The sequence below is a fragment of the Schizophyllum commune genome (genome assembly GCF_000143185.2).
Source record: "Schizophyllum commune H4-8 unplaced genomic scaffold SCHCOscaffold_9, whole genome shotgun sequence".
In the NCBI taxonomy this organism is placed as follows: domain Eukaryota; kingdom Fungi; phylum Basidiomycota; class Agaricomycetes; order Agaricales; family Schizophyllaceae; genus Schizophyllum; species Schizophyllum commune.
Genome location: NW_026089546.1, coordinates 230,796 through 244,312, shown reverse-complemented (window position 1 = coordinate 244,312; position 13,517 = coordinate 230,796). Strand labels below are relative to the sequence as shown.

Below are 13,517 nucleotides of genomic sequence, written 5' to 3'. Positions count from 1 at the left end.
GTCACGACGACTATGACCACGAAGCGAAGCAAGCAGGGGACCGCGGCGGAGCGAGCACCGAAGAGACCTCGAAATACTGCCGCTGCTCAAGCTTCGCCTCATCGTATCGTTACTCGCAGCGTCACCCGCATGCGGGAGGCCGCAACAAGTACCGGGCCTCGACGTTCCACTCGCTTGGCGAGGAAAGGGAATGCGACGGCTAACCCATCGACAAGTCAAGCGAGTGGCTCAGGACCAGCAAGGTAAGTCGCGGCGGCCACGGCGAGTGAAGCGTGTTCGCTAACAACGTGAATAGGAAGCAGACGACGACCACTGGCAAGCAATCCAAGTCTGGGAGGTAGACGAGTTGCGCGACAGCACAAACTCTACGGTTGTAATTCTCTTCTTGTATTCCACGTAGTTAGCTGTGGAGGGTTGTGTTACCATAATATACAAAGCGCTATTGAAAGGTGCTATGTAATAGTGCGTGGTCGTTTGAGCTGCTTCTGAGGACCCACGTCGGTCTTGTCTGCGTACGAGCGCTTTCCCGTTCGAGTGGGGGATTTAGATCTTCTCGCGGCGGCAGATTTTGCCCGCATGCTACGCGTTATGGGGCCCGTAGGGGGCGAGATAGCCTTTTGTCGAGGGCGAAGATCATGACGTGTCTGGCACAGTCGTCAGTCTACGGGTCTACCATATAATGCATGCGACGTACCTGTTGGCTCGACTTCGAAGACCGCTCCTTGGTTCGCCTCGGAATCGCTGCCTTGTGTTTGGATGTCGTCGGAGGGCCTAGCGGAGCGCCTGGGCTGACAAGCTCACTGGCCGCCGGTGCGTGAGGTTCGGCGATCCGTACGACGTGGGCCACGATGCGGTGCAGCACGTCTTGCAAGTTGATGGCGGCGGCCAGCGTCTCCAGCCTCGACCTGTCCATGACCGGTCCGTCGGAAGCCATAGCGTCCGTCGTCGGTGAGATTGCGATCCTGAGTATGGGTGGCGCCCCGAGCGTCTTGCACGGGACGGGGATCTGCGATAGCAGCGCTATGGCGTGCGACGCGTCCTTTTCGCTATCATCCTGCGTAACGAGTTAGCGAACGCATAGAGGAAAGGAGCGTACGTGACTTACCGGAGGATGGAAGCATTGCGATAGGTCGTCCGAGACCTTCGACATCGTCTGCGCTACTGCCCAGCAGAAAGATCCGTCAGAAAGCTTCAACGCGAACAGTAGACTCCTTCCATCTGGCAAGAGGCAGAAGGGGGAAGTGCGCTCATGGCTCAGCCATGCCAGAACATCGCCATAGCTTGCGCAGTCGGTAGCGCGATTGGACGTGAGGTGCTGATATCTGAATGGGTAGAAGACGCAAGACGCGCCGTCGAGCGAGCGATGCAGCTCGACCAGCTCCACGGTGCCCGTGGTCCAAAGGCGTGCGGGATCGGGGTTCTGTACCACGGCTTTCAGAGGACGCGGGTCGCTCAACGCGTACGCCAGCAGCAGGGCGCTGTACTCGCGAATACTGGAGATCGAAGGATCACCGCCGTTCTGCTCGAGATCTAGGTTCAACAGGCCTCTACTGGTTGAGTCGCAGAGCCAATTGGCGGCAGACACGATGCACAGCGGCTCGTCGACAATTATCTGGGAGGCGTCGTCATCGCAAAAGCGGCCAGCTGCATTCTCGACGAGGGCGATGTAATTCGTATCGAACACGTGCGTGCAGGTGCCGGTCACCAAATACTTGAAGACGACGTGATACATGGCACGAAGAACTGCAGGATCTGGGATAGATGAGTAATGAGGTATGAGGGACGTAGAGTTTGACTGACCACTGTACGCGTTGAGAGTATCGAGGGGAGGGAAGGGGATATTGAAGGCGCAGACGGCAGTTTCTTCCTGTTCGACCAGATCGTGCGCGTCGAGGGGTTTAAATCCAGCCATAGTGAATATGTAGTTATTGAAAAGACTATGAGGGGCGTCCAACCCTTTCTCTAGAACGAGTGCTATGAACGCGCCGGCAAATCGGTGTCTATCAGCGAATTTTAGTACACCAAGTACCATGAATGCCCAGCACACGAGGACACACCTTCCATGAACCCAGGCGCCGGCCCGCCGAACAAGCGTCTTCCCCGATTCTGAGGAAGAGATTACCGGCGGGAGGAAGCGCCGGATGTACGATGCCGCCTGTGGTGGGTCGAAGAATCCAGTGGCTGATGTTACTCGATAGCCCGAGCCGATATAGTGCTTGAACGGGACGATGGTCCCAGACATGATGAGAGTGAGCCAACGATACTGCTCCCATGACTGCGACAGGTCGCGATGTGGTGAGAAGGGGGCGAAAGTGTCGGATTCAAGCGGGTGTACGTCGCGAGCAAGCACCTGAGCTTCGTCGACGACGCAATAGAAATGGAATTCGGGGTCATTCGTCAGTACGCGGATCCGGGTCATCGCTTTGTCGATCTCCGCGCTGATGTCCAAGCTCTTGTCGAAGTAGATGTTATTCGAGAGAAGCGCGTACTCATCACCAAATTCGAGGTAATGTTGACCGCAACCTTGTAGGAGAAGCCAGAACTGGTAATCCTCCGTAGACGCGTGCGAGATGTCGATAATCTGGGCATATGCCTCAAAGGCGAGAAGGCGAACTAATAACGGGATTCTGAGGGCCTCAATACGTGAGGCGTGACTTTGAGGACGGCCATAATTTCTTTCGTCTGCGAGAAACTTGATGAGTCTGTAGATATCGCACGAGCCGATCGCCCAAGTATCAACGGCGCCCACGAAGTATAGACCCCATCGGTGGCGCAGTCCCTCGAAAAGAAGGCTTGTTTTCCCACTGCCGGAGGCATTCTGCAGTAATCTGCGTGTCAAGATTAATTTGTTGTACGGAATTGAAAGCGAAGAGATTGTACACACGTGTGCCTGCCTTCGCAGAAGATGTATTCAAGTCGCGCACGAAGACACCGGTTCGCATCATCGGCGCGAAATGTATCAATCATCGTCAATGGATAATGGAGGTAGTTGGAAATTTTCAAGGCGCGTACAAAGTCCCGCCATTGCGTGGATTCGTCCTTTGAGGTCGGCTCGTATGTTGGAAGTTCAGTCTGCCGTAGTTCTATAACGTCGCGTAGGTTCTTCAGAAATCGTTGGACACTCTCCTTTCGCATGCTGAAAGCTAAGGAAAACCTCAAATTCTCGTACTTATAGGGGCCCGTCGCAGACGCACCGTGACTGTTGGGGACAAGGAGCATGAACGTGACGGTCGCGTGGTTGTGTCTCTTGTCAATGATGGAAAATGGGAGACCTTCGTTAGCTTCGGAGTTTTTCCCTTATAGCCCACGAAGTGAACGACGTAGGTCTTCATGAAAGTATACAGCACGCTCAAATTGCGCTCAAATGTCAGGATATGTGCATAAGAGTCTGATCGCGTGCACTGGAACTCGAGTTCCAGGGTAAAACTCGCCCGGGAAAACCACCCCAAAGCACCCAGTTCGAGTTCCGGTCTGAACTTCCCTGGTACTTTTTTGGCAGGAGTTCCAGGGTCTGAACTCCGAGTTCCGGTGCACCCGATCAGACTCTAACAGTGTGCGGTCCGGTGTTCCCATCATTTCAGCTTTGTTCTGATCTCTCATGGCGTCGCGAACCTCATCTCGCCGAGGGACGCCTGCTATCAGCCTGACGCCCAAACCGAAACCGACTATCAGCGTCGAGGAATGGGAGGCTAAGGCTCCGTTGGGCGACATTGAAGTGCGAAGCGTCAACGCCGTGAAGTCCGCTAGCGAACTCGTCCCTCTACCCCCTAAGGTAAGGGTTCTCTTGCCCGCGCGCACAGGTTCTGAAAAGCTCAAGTTCTCCCCAGAGAATGGATCCGTAGACGGGGGATCGCGCCCACCAACCCCGAGCGCGCGTACCCGACTTCCAGCTGCAGCCGCTACGACATCGTCAAGCCCGCGCACGGGTACCCCCAAGCCACAGAACACGCAGCATCCCCTCCACCCGAAGCACCCGATACAGACGCCGCAGCAGTTCTACGACTGGTTCGCGCTGGTGGACCGGGAGATCGCGCACAGCCAGGAGGCCCACTTTCGCGCGCACGTCGCGTCGGTGGCGAAGCATCTCGCTGCGTGTGATAGCCTCGTGGAGAAGATCGACGACGTGGACAAGGAGGTGGAGGGGATGCTGGAGGGGTGGCGGACCGTCGAGGAAGGGGGAAAGAGCTTGAAGGACGCTTGCGAGCGATTGCTGGAAGAGCGGGTGCGTGGTTGTAAGTCTTCGGAGGTGAATAGGCGGCTGACGATTGTGCAGGAGCGACTGCTCGACCTGACCGACCAGATTGGGGCGCGACTGGAGTACTTCCAGGAGCTGGAGCATGCGACGCGGATGCTCAACAACCCAGGCGACTCCCTCGTTCTCCAGACCGATTTCCTCTACATGGTCGAACGTGTCGACATTTGCATCGACTACCTGAAGAACCACGTACGTCGCTACTTGATCGCACACTACCTTCTCTTCTCACCTTTCTTCAGCGACACTACCGCGAGGCGGAAGTCTACCTTCTCCGATTCCAGCAATGCATGACGCGCGCCATGACCCTCATCCGCATGTACTTCGTCGGCTCCCTACGCGCACTGTCGACGGACGTGACGAGGCGAATCTCCGAGAAGGTGGGTGCCTAGCCATTCCGCGCGAACTCTTGGTTGACGGTCTTCTGTTCAGGACGTGTCTCAGACGGCTCAGATGCACCTGCTCTACACCCGCTTCAAGACTGTCGCCGCTCAGATGGCACCCCTCCTTGGTGAGCTGGAGCGGCGCGCTCAATCGCATCCAGAAGAACTGTCCGCCCTGCTATCCGAATGCCACGCCGCATACTTCAGTACGAGGAAGGCTCTGTTAGTCGGGCGTGTTATGGAGGAAATCAAAGGGCTCGATCCTGGGCGCACTGAGCTGGTCGAACTAGTGCGCACTGTCCATTGTGCGTGTGGGTTATTGCTGATTGACGAGGTAGACTCGTGCCGGATGTAGCTACCTGAAGCAGCTATGCACCGACGAGTTCGACCTGTACCGCGAGTTCTTCAACACGGGCGAAGAGCAACTATACCAGTACTTGGAGAACCTTTGCGACTACCTCTACGATGACCTTCGACCGCGCATTCTGCACGAGCCCCGCCTCACGGCGCTGTGCGAAGTCTGCACCGTTCTGCAGGCTCTTATGGTCCTCGACGTGACGGTGACTGACGAAGACGAAGACGGTCAGGATGACACCGCCACCGCCGACAATCTCGTCCTCGACTTTGACCAGCCGCGCCACCGTCGCGGGCTGCACCACCTGCATATCAGCCACCTACTCCAGATGGTCCTTCAAGACGCGCAGACGCGGCTGTTCTTCAAAGCGCAGGCGGTGATCCAGTCGGACATCCGGTACTACGCGCCGAAGGCGGAGGACCTTGCGTATCCGGATATCCTGGTGCGCTCGCAAGGGCAGCCGGCGCAGGGGCAGGGCGAATGGCTCAGCGAGAAGGCCAGCGTCAGCGAGATCTTCAAGACGCCAAGCTTGAAGAAGCAGGATACGTGGTACCCGACGATGCAGAAGACGGTGTGGGTGCTCAGCCAGTTGCATGACTTCGTGAAGGTACGCTAGACGCTCACACCTGCGCGGTCGTCGTCTCATGTGTGTGGGTAGCCAGCGATCTTCGAGGACATCGCGCAAGAGGCGATTGGGCTGTGCAGGCAGACGTTGGTGTCCGCCGCCGAGATGATCAAGAAGCGGAGTCCGCCTACTACACTCCTGGATGGCCAACTATTCCTCGTTCGGCATCTATTGATCCTCAAGGAGATCGTGCACAACCTTTCCCTGACCAACAAAGAAACCGACCCTAATGACAACTTGACTGGCGTCACCGGTAGGTCGGCATTGAACGCAACTTATCCGTCACTGACGTGCTTTTCAGAGACGTTCACATCTATGCTCAACAAGACGACTCTCTTGCTACCCGACCGCTTCCTGTCTTCACTCGGTGTCGCGCGTGCAGAGGACATCAAGGAGACCAAATACGTATGCGGACTTCATCACGCCGTGCGCGTCCCCGACTGACACGACCCTCAGGGCATTGACCACGACTTGCGACGCGCATGCGAGGACGTCATCGCGCTGTGCGCTGACCCTGTCTGCGATCCCCTTCGGCGCTGGGTCGACCGCGTGTACGAGTTCAACGCGGCGCGCAAGGCGCAGGCGCAACCTGACGCGCCGGCGCTCGCCGCGCAGGAGTGGGCTACCCAGCCCGCGGCGGAGGCTATTGACGCGGCGTTCCGCGCGGCGTGCGAGCGCGACCTGCGAAGCGCGTCGGCGCGGCTGAGGCTGTATCTCGAGGACGACCGGACGGTGCGGGTGCTGGTGGACCACGTACAGGCGCGGGTGCTGGAGGAGTATGGTGTGTTTAGAGAGGTGGTGTGGGGGATGTACGCGGGGGCGATGCGGGAGGGGGTGCTGTCGGCGACGTCGTTGCGGGAGATGCTGAAGGTGATCTTCGAGGATGCGGTGGAGCCGCGGCAGGCGGCAGCATCTGGCTCTGCCTCGCTGTAGCACCTTGGCCCTGTACTCGAGTACAAATTGACCTCGCCCTGCATCCAACGCGGCTAGAACCGGTAGCTTCTCACCTCGACTGGGCGGTATGGCGGCCAGGCACTTAGTGGGTACCTGGTCGAAGCGACATGGGCACCGGTCCTAAGAGATAGAGAGAGCCTGCCCACCAAATGGGCGACAGATATCGGGGTTTTAGTGGGTATTCAGGATGGGTTCTGCGAGTCCCACACTTTTAGTGCGTAAAAGCATTTCCTCGACGTGGGGGGTTTATTCCCTATCGCCTGGCTCTTTCCACATTCTCTACTTATTCTCACTGAGGTCTACGTTCCTCGGACTACCTATGCGGACCAGATTTGCCTTGGGCTGTGCGTTTGACCCACACGATGGGTGAATCTGGTCGAAACGCATCCACCAAAAAAAAAAAAAAGAACCGGTAGCTTGAGGATCATCCGCGGGAGCTTCGAGTGTCTACTAGCGCCGGCGTGGGTGATTCCTGAGCTGCATCAGCCTGCCTATCATTACTCGAGGTGCTTCTACTCAGCAGCCCGGTTTTATACAGAAGGGCTGTCTTCGTATTGTCGAATTCATCTGCTTGAGACTGTAGATATCCGCGAACTCATATGAGACCATCTTTGAGAAATATGCTTGGATATGGCCGTACTCAAGGCGTATCCCCAGACATGATGCATGAACAAACAGCGGCGTTGTGGGTCCAGCTCTGATCGAGGACATCGATTGCATCTGCTTCGAATGTCTTGGGCTACGGAGTTCGCACGGCGAACATTGCCTTCCGAAGGGAAGCGTGTCCTCGAGCACCTTGACCTTTTACTTCATCGGTCACTGCTGGCCGTCCGTCGCTGCACAACGAGCTGGTCGTCAAAATACAGTCCGAACTTCCAGAGACCTCCTCTTGGAGAGTGCGCGGCATGGATAAATTGGCAGCCGGTTGCGCGCCAAGGCGCTTCTCGGAGGCAGGTACCCAATCGCCACTGCTCTTCTGGAGGGCAAGCATCAGCCCACGCGAGCAGAACGGTCGCCCGTCGCCGTGGTGCATCAAAACGTATAATTGCCTTTTGATCCTATTCTCCACCTTCATGCCGTTGCAGACTCGTCGAGCGAGTATTTATATTACGTGCTGACACCCCAGCGCCTAGGTTTTGACCTTTTCTTCTCTCCCCTCCACTTCCGCCGTCTCCTCGGCTGCCCCTCGTTTGCCCTTGTCCCTCCAGACCCGCGTCTCCCTCCCAGTATCCTTACCATGAAGCTCGCTGCTCTCCTCCTCGCCGCGGTCTCCGCCTGCGCGCTCGCGCACGATGCGCGTGGTCTTAACTCGGACAGCCGTCAAGAGGTAGCCCGGCACATGCGCCTGGCAAAGAAGAACGCGCCCCTCGACGTGCAGCCCATCACCGGCAGGACACGTCGCGCCAAGAACAAGCGCCAGTGCCGCGAACGCCAGAACACCGCTACTCCGCCTGCCTCCAGCGAGCAGGCTCAGCCCACCCAGGACAGTGGCAAGAAGGATGGTGGCAAGAAAGACGGCGACAAGGCGAACACGGGCAATGTGGTGCGCGTGGTCGTCTTCGGGTATCGATCTCGTACTCACCACGCACGCAGAACGTCGAGTGGGCCCCGCCTGCGGACAGTGGTAACAACTGGGACAACGGCGGCAACTGGGGAGCCAACCTCATCAAGGTTGCGACCGACGCCGTTTGTGGTGACAGCGGTGCTACTGGTATGCCTGTCCCCTCCCTAATATCGCCGTCGACTGACGTCTCGCAGCTGATATCAGTGCCACCGCCGGCCCTAACGGTCGTATCGACTGGCTTAACTGTGGTTTGAACGACGGTGGCTGGCACCCGCCCTTCGTGACGATCAACGACGTGGTCACTGTCGACCTCAACGAGGCCATCCAGAAGGACAACTCGCCGTTCAAGGCCTGCCAGGACTTCGTCTGGGCGTTCCAGCAGTACGGCAACGAGAACGGCATCCCGCCCATCATGCTCGCCTCGTTCGCCATGCAGGTACGTTTCTCCGCCCGCCAGATTCGGCCCTTGGCACTGATGCGATGGCGATAATGTAGGAAAGCACGTGCAACCCGAACACGGTTGGCGGCAACGGCGAGCAAGGCCTGATGCAGATAACGCAGGACAAGTGCGGCGGCGCGCCGGGCGGCAACTGCAAGGACGTGGTACGCTGTTTTGCTGCTGTGGCTGGGTTTCATCTCGCTGAATCTCGATCCGCCAGGCCTACAACGTCCGCACTGGTGCGGAGTACTTCAAGAGTGTCCTGGACAGCAATGGCGGCGACCTGCTCCAGTCCATCGCCAACTACAACGGCTGGAGGGTAGGCATGACCTACGGCGACGCGACGGCTGCCCAGTGGAACGGCAACTGCTTCGCGCAGAACAACCTTGACTAGTACGTGTTCTTGGCGGCAACGCAGGCTCGGTCTGCTGACAACCTTTCTCTCCTCAGCCTGCACCAGTTCTTGAACGGCTGGTGCCAGAACATCGACGCGTACACCCATCAGCCGCCCCTGGGCCAGTACTTCAACCTCAACGCGTGCTACTAAGCGTAGCAGCGACCTCGTGTCGTGTGTATAGTCTGACGACCATACTTTAGCGCCCTACCTAACCCCTGTACCCCCGTATCTTCGTCGCTTTTATTCCCCCTCGTCACATTGCTTTCGTATACATATTCCACCACGCTTGTCGATCTCGGATATGATACCACAGCAACCGATTCCCCTGTAAAGTATATACTTTCCGCGGCGTGCTTGATTGTACGCCCCCAACACGTTCGTTATCGTGGTATATGCCGTCTGATATTTATGATGATAGCTGGGAGCAAAGACGAAGCAGCGAGAGGACGCGAGCGATTTCAAGAGGTTGAGTCATGGCGTGTGACCAGCGGATCATGTGCTTGTGCGAAGGTGTTAGGTAAGCCGCTTAGTTCATTTTGAGGGGCGTCCAGTTCCCTTCTTCCTCTTCGTTGATGAATACAAGTCCCTTTCATTGCACGACTCAGCTCATCCATCCATGATGACCACGGATATCAGCAACGACCTTGAAGTCTTTCGCGAGGCAGTCAAGTGCGCTTTTCAAAACCGCGCAGCCTGCCTTCCACCATACCAGCCATCGACGGGCTCCCCTTCTTGGCAGAACTTCGTCGCCTCCTTGAACATGCCTGAATACTCGGAGCAACCGATGCTGATGCTTCAGACATTTCGTGATGTCAGAAACTCGGACCATCTTCGAGCGCAGCTCAGCCGTATCTTCTGTCAGGGGCAGCACAAGTCAGTCGAGTCCACAAGTGCGTCAGTGTCAATCTCACCATCACGCACGCAGGTTGCTGCAGAATGTGTCCGGTAGTGGCAAGACGAGTCTCGTCATTGAGGGCTTGAGGCACCATTGGGGATTCTACTTCGTAGGCGCCGTCGACAGCTGGGGCATCGGCTCCAACGATATCTCGAACACGGTCGACATGCTATCTGGGTCTAGCGCGGACCGTCAACAGTGCGAAGAAACGCGACTGGACCTCCTGAAGATACCGCTCTTGATACGTCTCATGGCTTTCGAGATGTTTGCCGAGACGGTCGACGTCTCCAGGGCCACGCAGGAAGACCGCGAACTCTGGCTCCTGGTGCAGGCTTGCAGTCGAAATTACTTTTGGCCGGCTGACGAGTACGCGATGCTGTCATCCGCGATGTGTAACTGCGGGAAATACCATGTCCAAACGGAAATCGACAACACCCTCGCTCGCATCCGAAAATTGACGAAGGACCCCGACTTGCATTTCTATGCGGTCTTCGACGAGGCGCAGGCCCTCGCTCGAAGCGTCCCGCCTTTTGCTAGAGGAGAGCCCAGGACGTCTTTCCATCGAGAGTTCACGCGTTCTTGGGAGAACTATCCTTGGCTCACTCTTGTGATGTCCGGCACCGCATTTCTCTACGATCAATACCCCCTCGGCGATGCATGCTCTAGTCCTACCTACCACCTAACCTCTGCCACTGGATCTTCCCATCGGTCGCGTGTGGTCGAATATGTGAAGAGATACTTACCTCCCGCACTCGCCACGACGGCTCCAGGGCAGAACTTGATACATCGGGCGAGCGCCTGGCTCCATGGCAGGTAAGACCCTCCTCGTCTCAAGTAACGCTCAAGCTCACATGCGCGAAGGCATCGCTTCTCCGCCGCATATATCGCCTTCTTCCTCAAACATGGACCCGATGCCCCGCATACGCTTCTCGATGACTTCATCAAGCAAATGACTGGCTTCAAGCCCGTGGATGCCGAGCAACTCGTTCGCGATGAGACGACTCCCTTGAATTACGCAGAAGACTGCTACTTACCTCTGGCGATTGTCGACAAGCACACACGTAAGTGCCTTTTTTTTGTTCTCCTGTGCGTGTTTGACGAGATTATTCAGCACCCGTCGTTCGAAGCACAATGCACCATGTCCTGTATCAGTTTCTAGTAACTGGAGATTGCAAGAAGACCTTCGGCAGAGATCGCATCGTCTTGATCGAGCGGTCGGCCGGCCGCTTTTGCGACGACAACGCCTCACGAATCATTGTCGACGAGCCTCTTTGTCTCCTTTCGGCTGCTCAATGGTTCTGCGAGTCAGGCCATGCTCAAAGCGCTGACTCGTTCTTCGCCAAGGGGCTCATCTACAACACCGACGATCCTGATATGTCAAGCGTGCGGGAGCACATCGTGCTACTGCTGGCGCATGCGTTCAGCAAAGCGCGTCTCCTCGCCGACATCTTCTCTGCTTCGGGACCGTCACATCTGCGGCAGCGCCTGAAAGCTGAGCTCGTCGAATTCCATCGCTCGGTCGAAGGTGGTAGAACCGTATTCTACCCCTTCAGCTATGCACGACTGTCCACGTCTCGCCCTGTGGTCCTCGCCACCAACTGCGCCAGCCACTCTGACGTCCTCGCGTGGCTGCGGCACGAGCACACTTCACCATTTTGCCTTCTGCCGGACCAGCGGAGTCTCCTCTTCGCGCTCAGATTCTCGAACGGGACGTTCTGCTGGGTGGTAGCCCAGGCGTCGTCGGCGCCCTCGGATGACCTCATGCAATGCTTCCATCCTCCGGTAAGTCTCATTCTATGCGCTCTACGCTCTTGCTCATGAGCTTCAGGCGTCGACACAGGAAGACAACTCGCGGATCATGTCGCTACTATCACAAATACCCGCCCCCTGCGACTTTCTAGGCTCGCCGCCGATCCTCCGCGTGACGGTCCCATCGCCCTCTGGCAGTCTGGCCTCCGACGAGCCCACCCTGAACATGACGTACCTAGAGTCAATTGCGTCGGAAATTCAACAGAGAGACGTGCTCCTCCGCATCGTCTCCAATGTCATACGGGTCACTGAACCATACATGCCGGACGCGAGTGAGCTCCTGGACCCCAATCCCCCTCCGAGCCCTGCGACGAAGTCCCGACGGAAGTCTACAGCACGGTCCGCGAGGACCACATTGGACAAGGTCCTGAAACCGCCCGAGCCAATTGTACGTCGTACTTCGCAGGTGCGCGCTTCATACATTGACGGATTGTACAACAGACACGATACGATCTGCATCCGCGACGCAAAGTGACTCCTGCCTCAACAAATCCAGCGGTCCCCATTACGCATAGTTCAGTAACGAAGAATCTTTGACGCGGGTCGAAACGAACGTCAACCGACAACCAAGTACTACCGAAACGGACGAAGCGCAAATGGACCATCGCCTAGGAGTTCGCCGACTCCCGAAGTGGGACAAAGGCAGATGCCCCAAAGTCGGTGTATCTACGCTAACATACGGTTCTTCGAAGTAAACTCTGCTATTGGAATGTACTGTTACAACGATGCTTCATACATGGGGTAATGGGATGCAAAGCAATATGCCGTGCGGCGACTAAGCTTGACGCGCTCGCCTGCCACAAATCCATTGCTCGATCAAGATCATCTTAAACATATCCCTCAACACCGATGGGCCTCCCTTCCGCATAGCCCCCGTGTAAACTCCCCTGGGTCGACAGGAAAAGGTTGTAAATGACCTCCTTCAGCAGGACATGCCGAAGTCTGCAGGTCCTTGAGGGACCTCGCGAAGTGCGTTGTTGGCGACAGGGTAGAGTTTCCTGCGCATGGTGGGATCTTGCGGATCTTCACGAGTACCTCACCCTGAGCTAAGATAGAAAGAAGATGTTCTTGCGCGTCTCCTCGCCAGCGGCGGGCTCAACATTGCCGACGTGGTTTGTGTAGAGGTTTCCGCGTAGAATGCGCGAGAGCACGCGCTCGGATATGGGGATACGAAAGCGCTCGATGGGACTAGCGACGAAGGAGACCATGCCCGAGGAGACGCTCGCTTCTTCATGGTGAACAAGAGGCGCAGCGCTGTCATCCACCGACCGGCGAATGTCTTGAATCTTCATCGAAGTCGTGAGCCTGTGCTGGATGTTAGGCCGACGTACTGGCTCTCGACGACTACGTAGCGAGTCAAAGAACACCACCCGCTGGGGCGAGACGTGGCCAATCTTGATGAACCCCTCAAGGTGATTGCCCGGCACCCGGTAGCTGTCGTCCACAGCGTGGCTCTTGGCGTGGCTGATCGAAGTCGAGGACATGATCTGCGTCGTCATCGTCGTCGTCGTCGGCGGCGGCGGCGGCGGCGTCACTCCGATCATCTTCGTTATTGTCGGTCACGGATACGTCAAGAACCAAGAGTGCTTGCAGGAGTGCAGACGTCGCACAGGGCCGTGAGAGACAAGGTCCGTGGAGGATGCGCGATCGAAGGTCGTCGTAGAAATAGTCACAAAGGTTTTCCAAGTATCGGTAAAGTTGCTCTTCGCCCGTGCTGGGGAACTGGCGATACAAGTCGAACTCGCCGGTACACAGCTAATCAGGTAGTTGCAGCCCGCGCAGGTCTGTCTGGTCGGTCAGTGACAGCTTGCACAAGATATGAGCATAACGCACCAATCCAACTA

General features: G+C 57.0%; 7 protein-coding genes across 7 annotated transcripts; 5 read left to right on the top strand and 2 right to left on the bottom strand.

Moving 5' to 3' along the window:
• Positions 1–12: 12 nt before the first annotated feature.
• SCHCODRAFT_01357156 (uncharacterized protein) lies at positions 13–341 on the top strand (the record flags this gene model as incomplete). The annotated part of the gene is made up of 2 exons (XM_003029533.2): positions 13–242; positions 296–341. The coding sequence occupies 2 exons, from the start codon at positions 13–15 to the stop codon at positions 339–341; spliced, it is 276 nt and encodes a 91-aa protein (XP_003029579.1).
• Positions 340–3,143, bottom strand: SCHCODRAFT_02548432 (uncharacterized protein). Its single transcript, XM_003029134.3, has 6 exons — positions 2,885–3,143; positions 2,058–2,828; positions 1,801–2,000; positions 1,106–1,752; positions 695–1,054; positions 340–644 (listed from the first exon to the last, which is right to left on the bottom strand). Exons 1-6 carry the CDS (start codon positions 3,133–3,135, stop codon positions 453–455), a joined length of 2,421 nt encoding a protein of 806 aa, XP_003029180.2. The 5' UTR covers positions 3,136–3,143; the 3' UTR covers positions 340–452.
• Positions 3,144–3,586: 443 nt separating this feature from the next.
• SCHCODRAFT_02750633 (Sec34-domain-containing protein) lies at positions 3,587–6,612 on the top strand. Its single transcript, XM_050347245.1, has 9 exons — positions 3,587–3,772; positions 3,818–4,222; positions 4,274–4,444; positions 4,495–4,632; positions 4,685–4,924; positions 4,974–5,597; positions 5,649–5,868; positions 5,917–6,020; positions 6,072–6,612. The coding sequence occupies exons 1-9, from the start codon at positions 3,599–3,601 to the stop codon at positions 6,546–6,548; spliced, it is 2,553 nt and encodes an 850-aa protein (XP_050198696.1). The 5' UTR covers positions 3,587–3,598; the 3' UTR covers positions 6,549–6,612.
• Positions 6,613–6,617: 5 nt separating this feature from the next.
• SCHCODRAFT_02509917 (uncharacterized protein) lies at positions 6,618–6,791 on the top strand (the record flags this gene model as incomplete). Its single annotated transcript, XM_050343227.1, has 1 exon — positions 6,618–6,791. A coding segment is annotated over one exon (174 nt), but the record flags the coding sequence as incomplete, so codon positions are not given.
• A 584-nt stretch (positions 6,792–7,375) lies between these two features.
• Positions 7,376–9,371, top strand: SCHCODRAFT_02633289 (glycoside hydrolase family 23 protein). Its single transcript, XM_003029531.2, has 6 exons — positions 7,376–8,112; positions 8,163–8,280; positions 8,328–8,569; positions 8,629–8,736; positions 8,793–8,965; positions 9,023–9,371. Exons 1-6 carry the CDS (start codon positions 7,807–7,809, stop codon positions 9,117–9,119), a joined length of 1,044 nt encoding a protein of 347 aa, XP_003029577.1. The 5' UTR covers positions 7,376–7,806; the 3' UTR covers positions 9,120–9,371.
• Positions 9,372–9,545: 174 nt separating this feature from the next.
• On the top strand, positions 9,546–12,454 carry SCHCODRAFT_02750631 (uncharacterized protein). The gene is made up of 6 exons (XM_050347244.1): positions 9,546–9,842; positions 9,895–10,677; positions 10,726–10,925; positions 10,976–11,646; positions 11,693–12,061; positions 12,115–12,454. Exons 1-6 carry the CDS (start codon positions 9,586–9,588, stop codon positions 12,208–12,210), a joined length of 2,376 nt encoding a protein of 791 aa, XP_050198694.1. The 5' UTR covers positions 9,546–9,585; the 3' UTR covers positions 12,211–12,454.
• Positions 12,455–12,498: 44 nt separating this feature from the next.
• SCHCODRAFT_02357087 (uncharacterized protein) lies at positions 12,499–13,515 on the bottom strand. The gene is made up of 2 exons (XM_003029133.3): positions 13,507–13,515; positions 12,499–13,457 (listed from the first exon to the last, which is right to left on the bottom strand). The coding sequence occupies exon 2, from the start codon at positions 13,215–13,217 to the stop codon at positions 12,720–12,722; it is 498 nt and encodes a 165-aa protein (XP_003029179.2). The 5' UTR covers positions 13,218–13,457; positions 13,507–13,515; the 3' UTR covers positions 12,499–12,719.
• Positions 13,516–13,517: the final 2 nt, after the last annotated feature.

Coding starts and splice junctions, on each gene's coding strand:
- SCHCODRAFT_02548432 (XM_003029134.3), bottom strand. CDS start 3,135: ATGCGAAAGGAGAGTGTCCAACGATTTCTGAAGAACCTACGCGACGTT. Junction 1,753..1,800: donor TACTCTCAACGCGTACAGTG/GTCAGTCAAACT, acceptor CATCTATCCCAG/ATCCTGCAGTTCTTCGTGCC. Junction 645..694: donor CTTCGAAGTCGAGCCAACAG/GTACGTCGCATG, acceptor CGACTGTGCCAG/ACACGTCATGATCTTCGCCC.
- SCHCODRAFT_02750633 (XM_050347245.1), top strand. CDS start 3,599: ATGGCGTCGCGAACCTCATCTCGCCGAGGGACGCCTGCTATCAGCCTG. Junction 4,223..4,273: donor AGCGATTGCTGGAAGAGCGG/GTGCGTGGTTGT, acceptor ACGATTGTGCAG/GAGCGACTGCTCGACCTGAC. Junction 4,633..4,684: donor CGAGGCGAATCTCCGAGAAG/GTGGGTGCCTAG, acceptor TCTTCTGTTCAG/GACGTGTCTCAGACGGCTCA.
- SCHCODRAFT_02633289 (XM_003029531.2), top strand. CDS start 7,807: ATGAAGCTCGCTGCTCTCCTCCTCGCCGCGGTCTCCGCCTGCGCGCTC. Junction 8,113..8,162: donor AGGCGAACACGGGCAATGTG/GTGCGCGTGGTC, acceptor CCACGCACGCAG/AACGTCGAGTGGGCCCCGCC. Junction 8,966..9,022: donor GCGCAGAACAACCTTGACTA/GTACGTGTTCTT, acceptor TTCTCTCCTCAG/CCTGCACCAGTTCTTGAACG.
- SCHCODRAFT_02750631 (XM_050347244.1), top strand. CDS start 9,586: ATGATGACCACGGATATCAGCAACGACCTTGAAGTCTTTCGCGAGGCA. Junction 9,843..9,894: donor TTCTGTCAGGGGCAGCACAA/GTCAGTCGAGTC, acceptor TCACGCACGCAG/GTTGCTGCAGAATGTGTCCG. Junction 10,678..10,725: donor AGCGCCTGGCTCCATGGCAG/GTAAGACCCTCC, acceptor ACATGCGCGAAG/GCATCGCTTCTCCGCCGCAT.
- SCHCODRAFT_02357087 (XM_003029133.3), bottom strand. CDS start 13,217: ATGATCGGAGTGACGCCGCCGCCGCCGCCGCCGACGACGACGACGATG.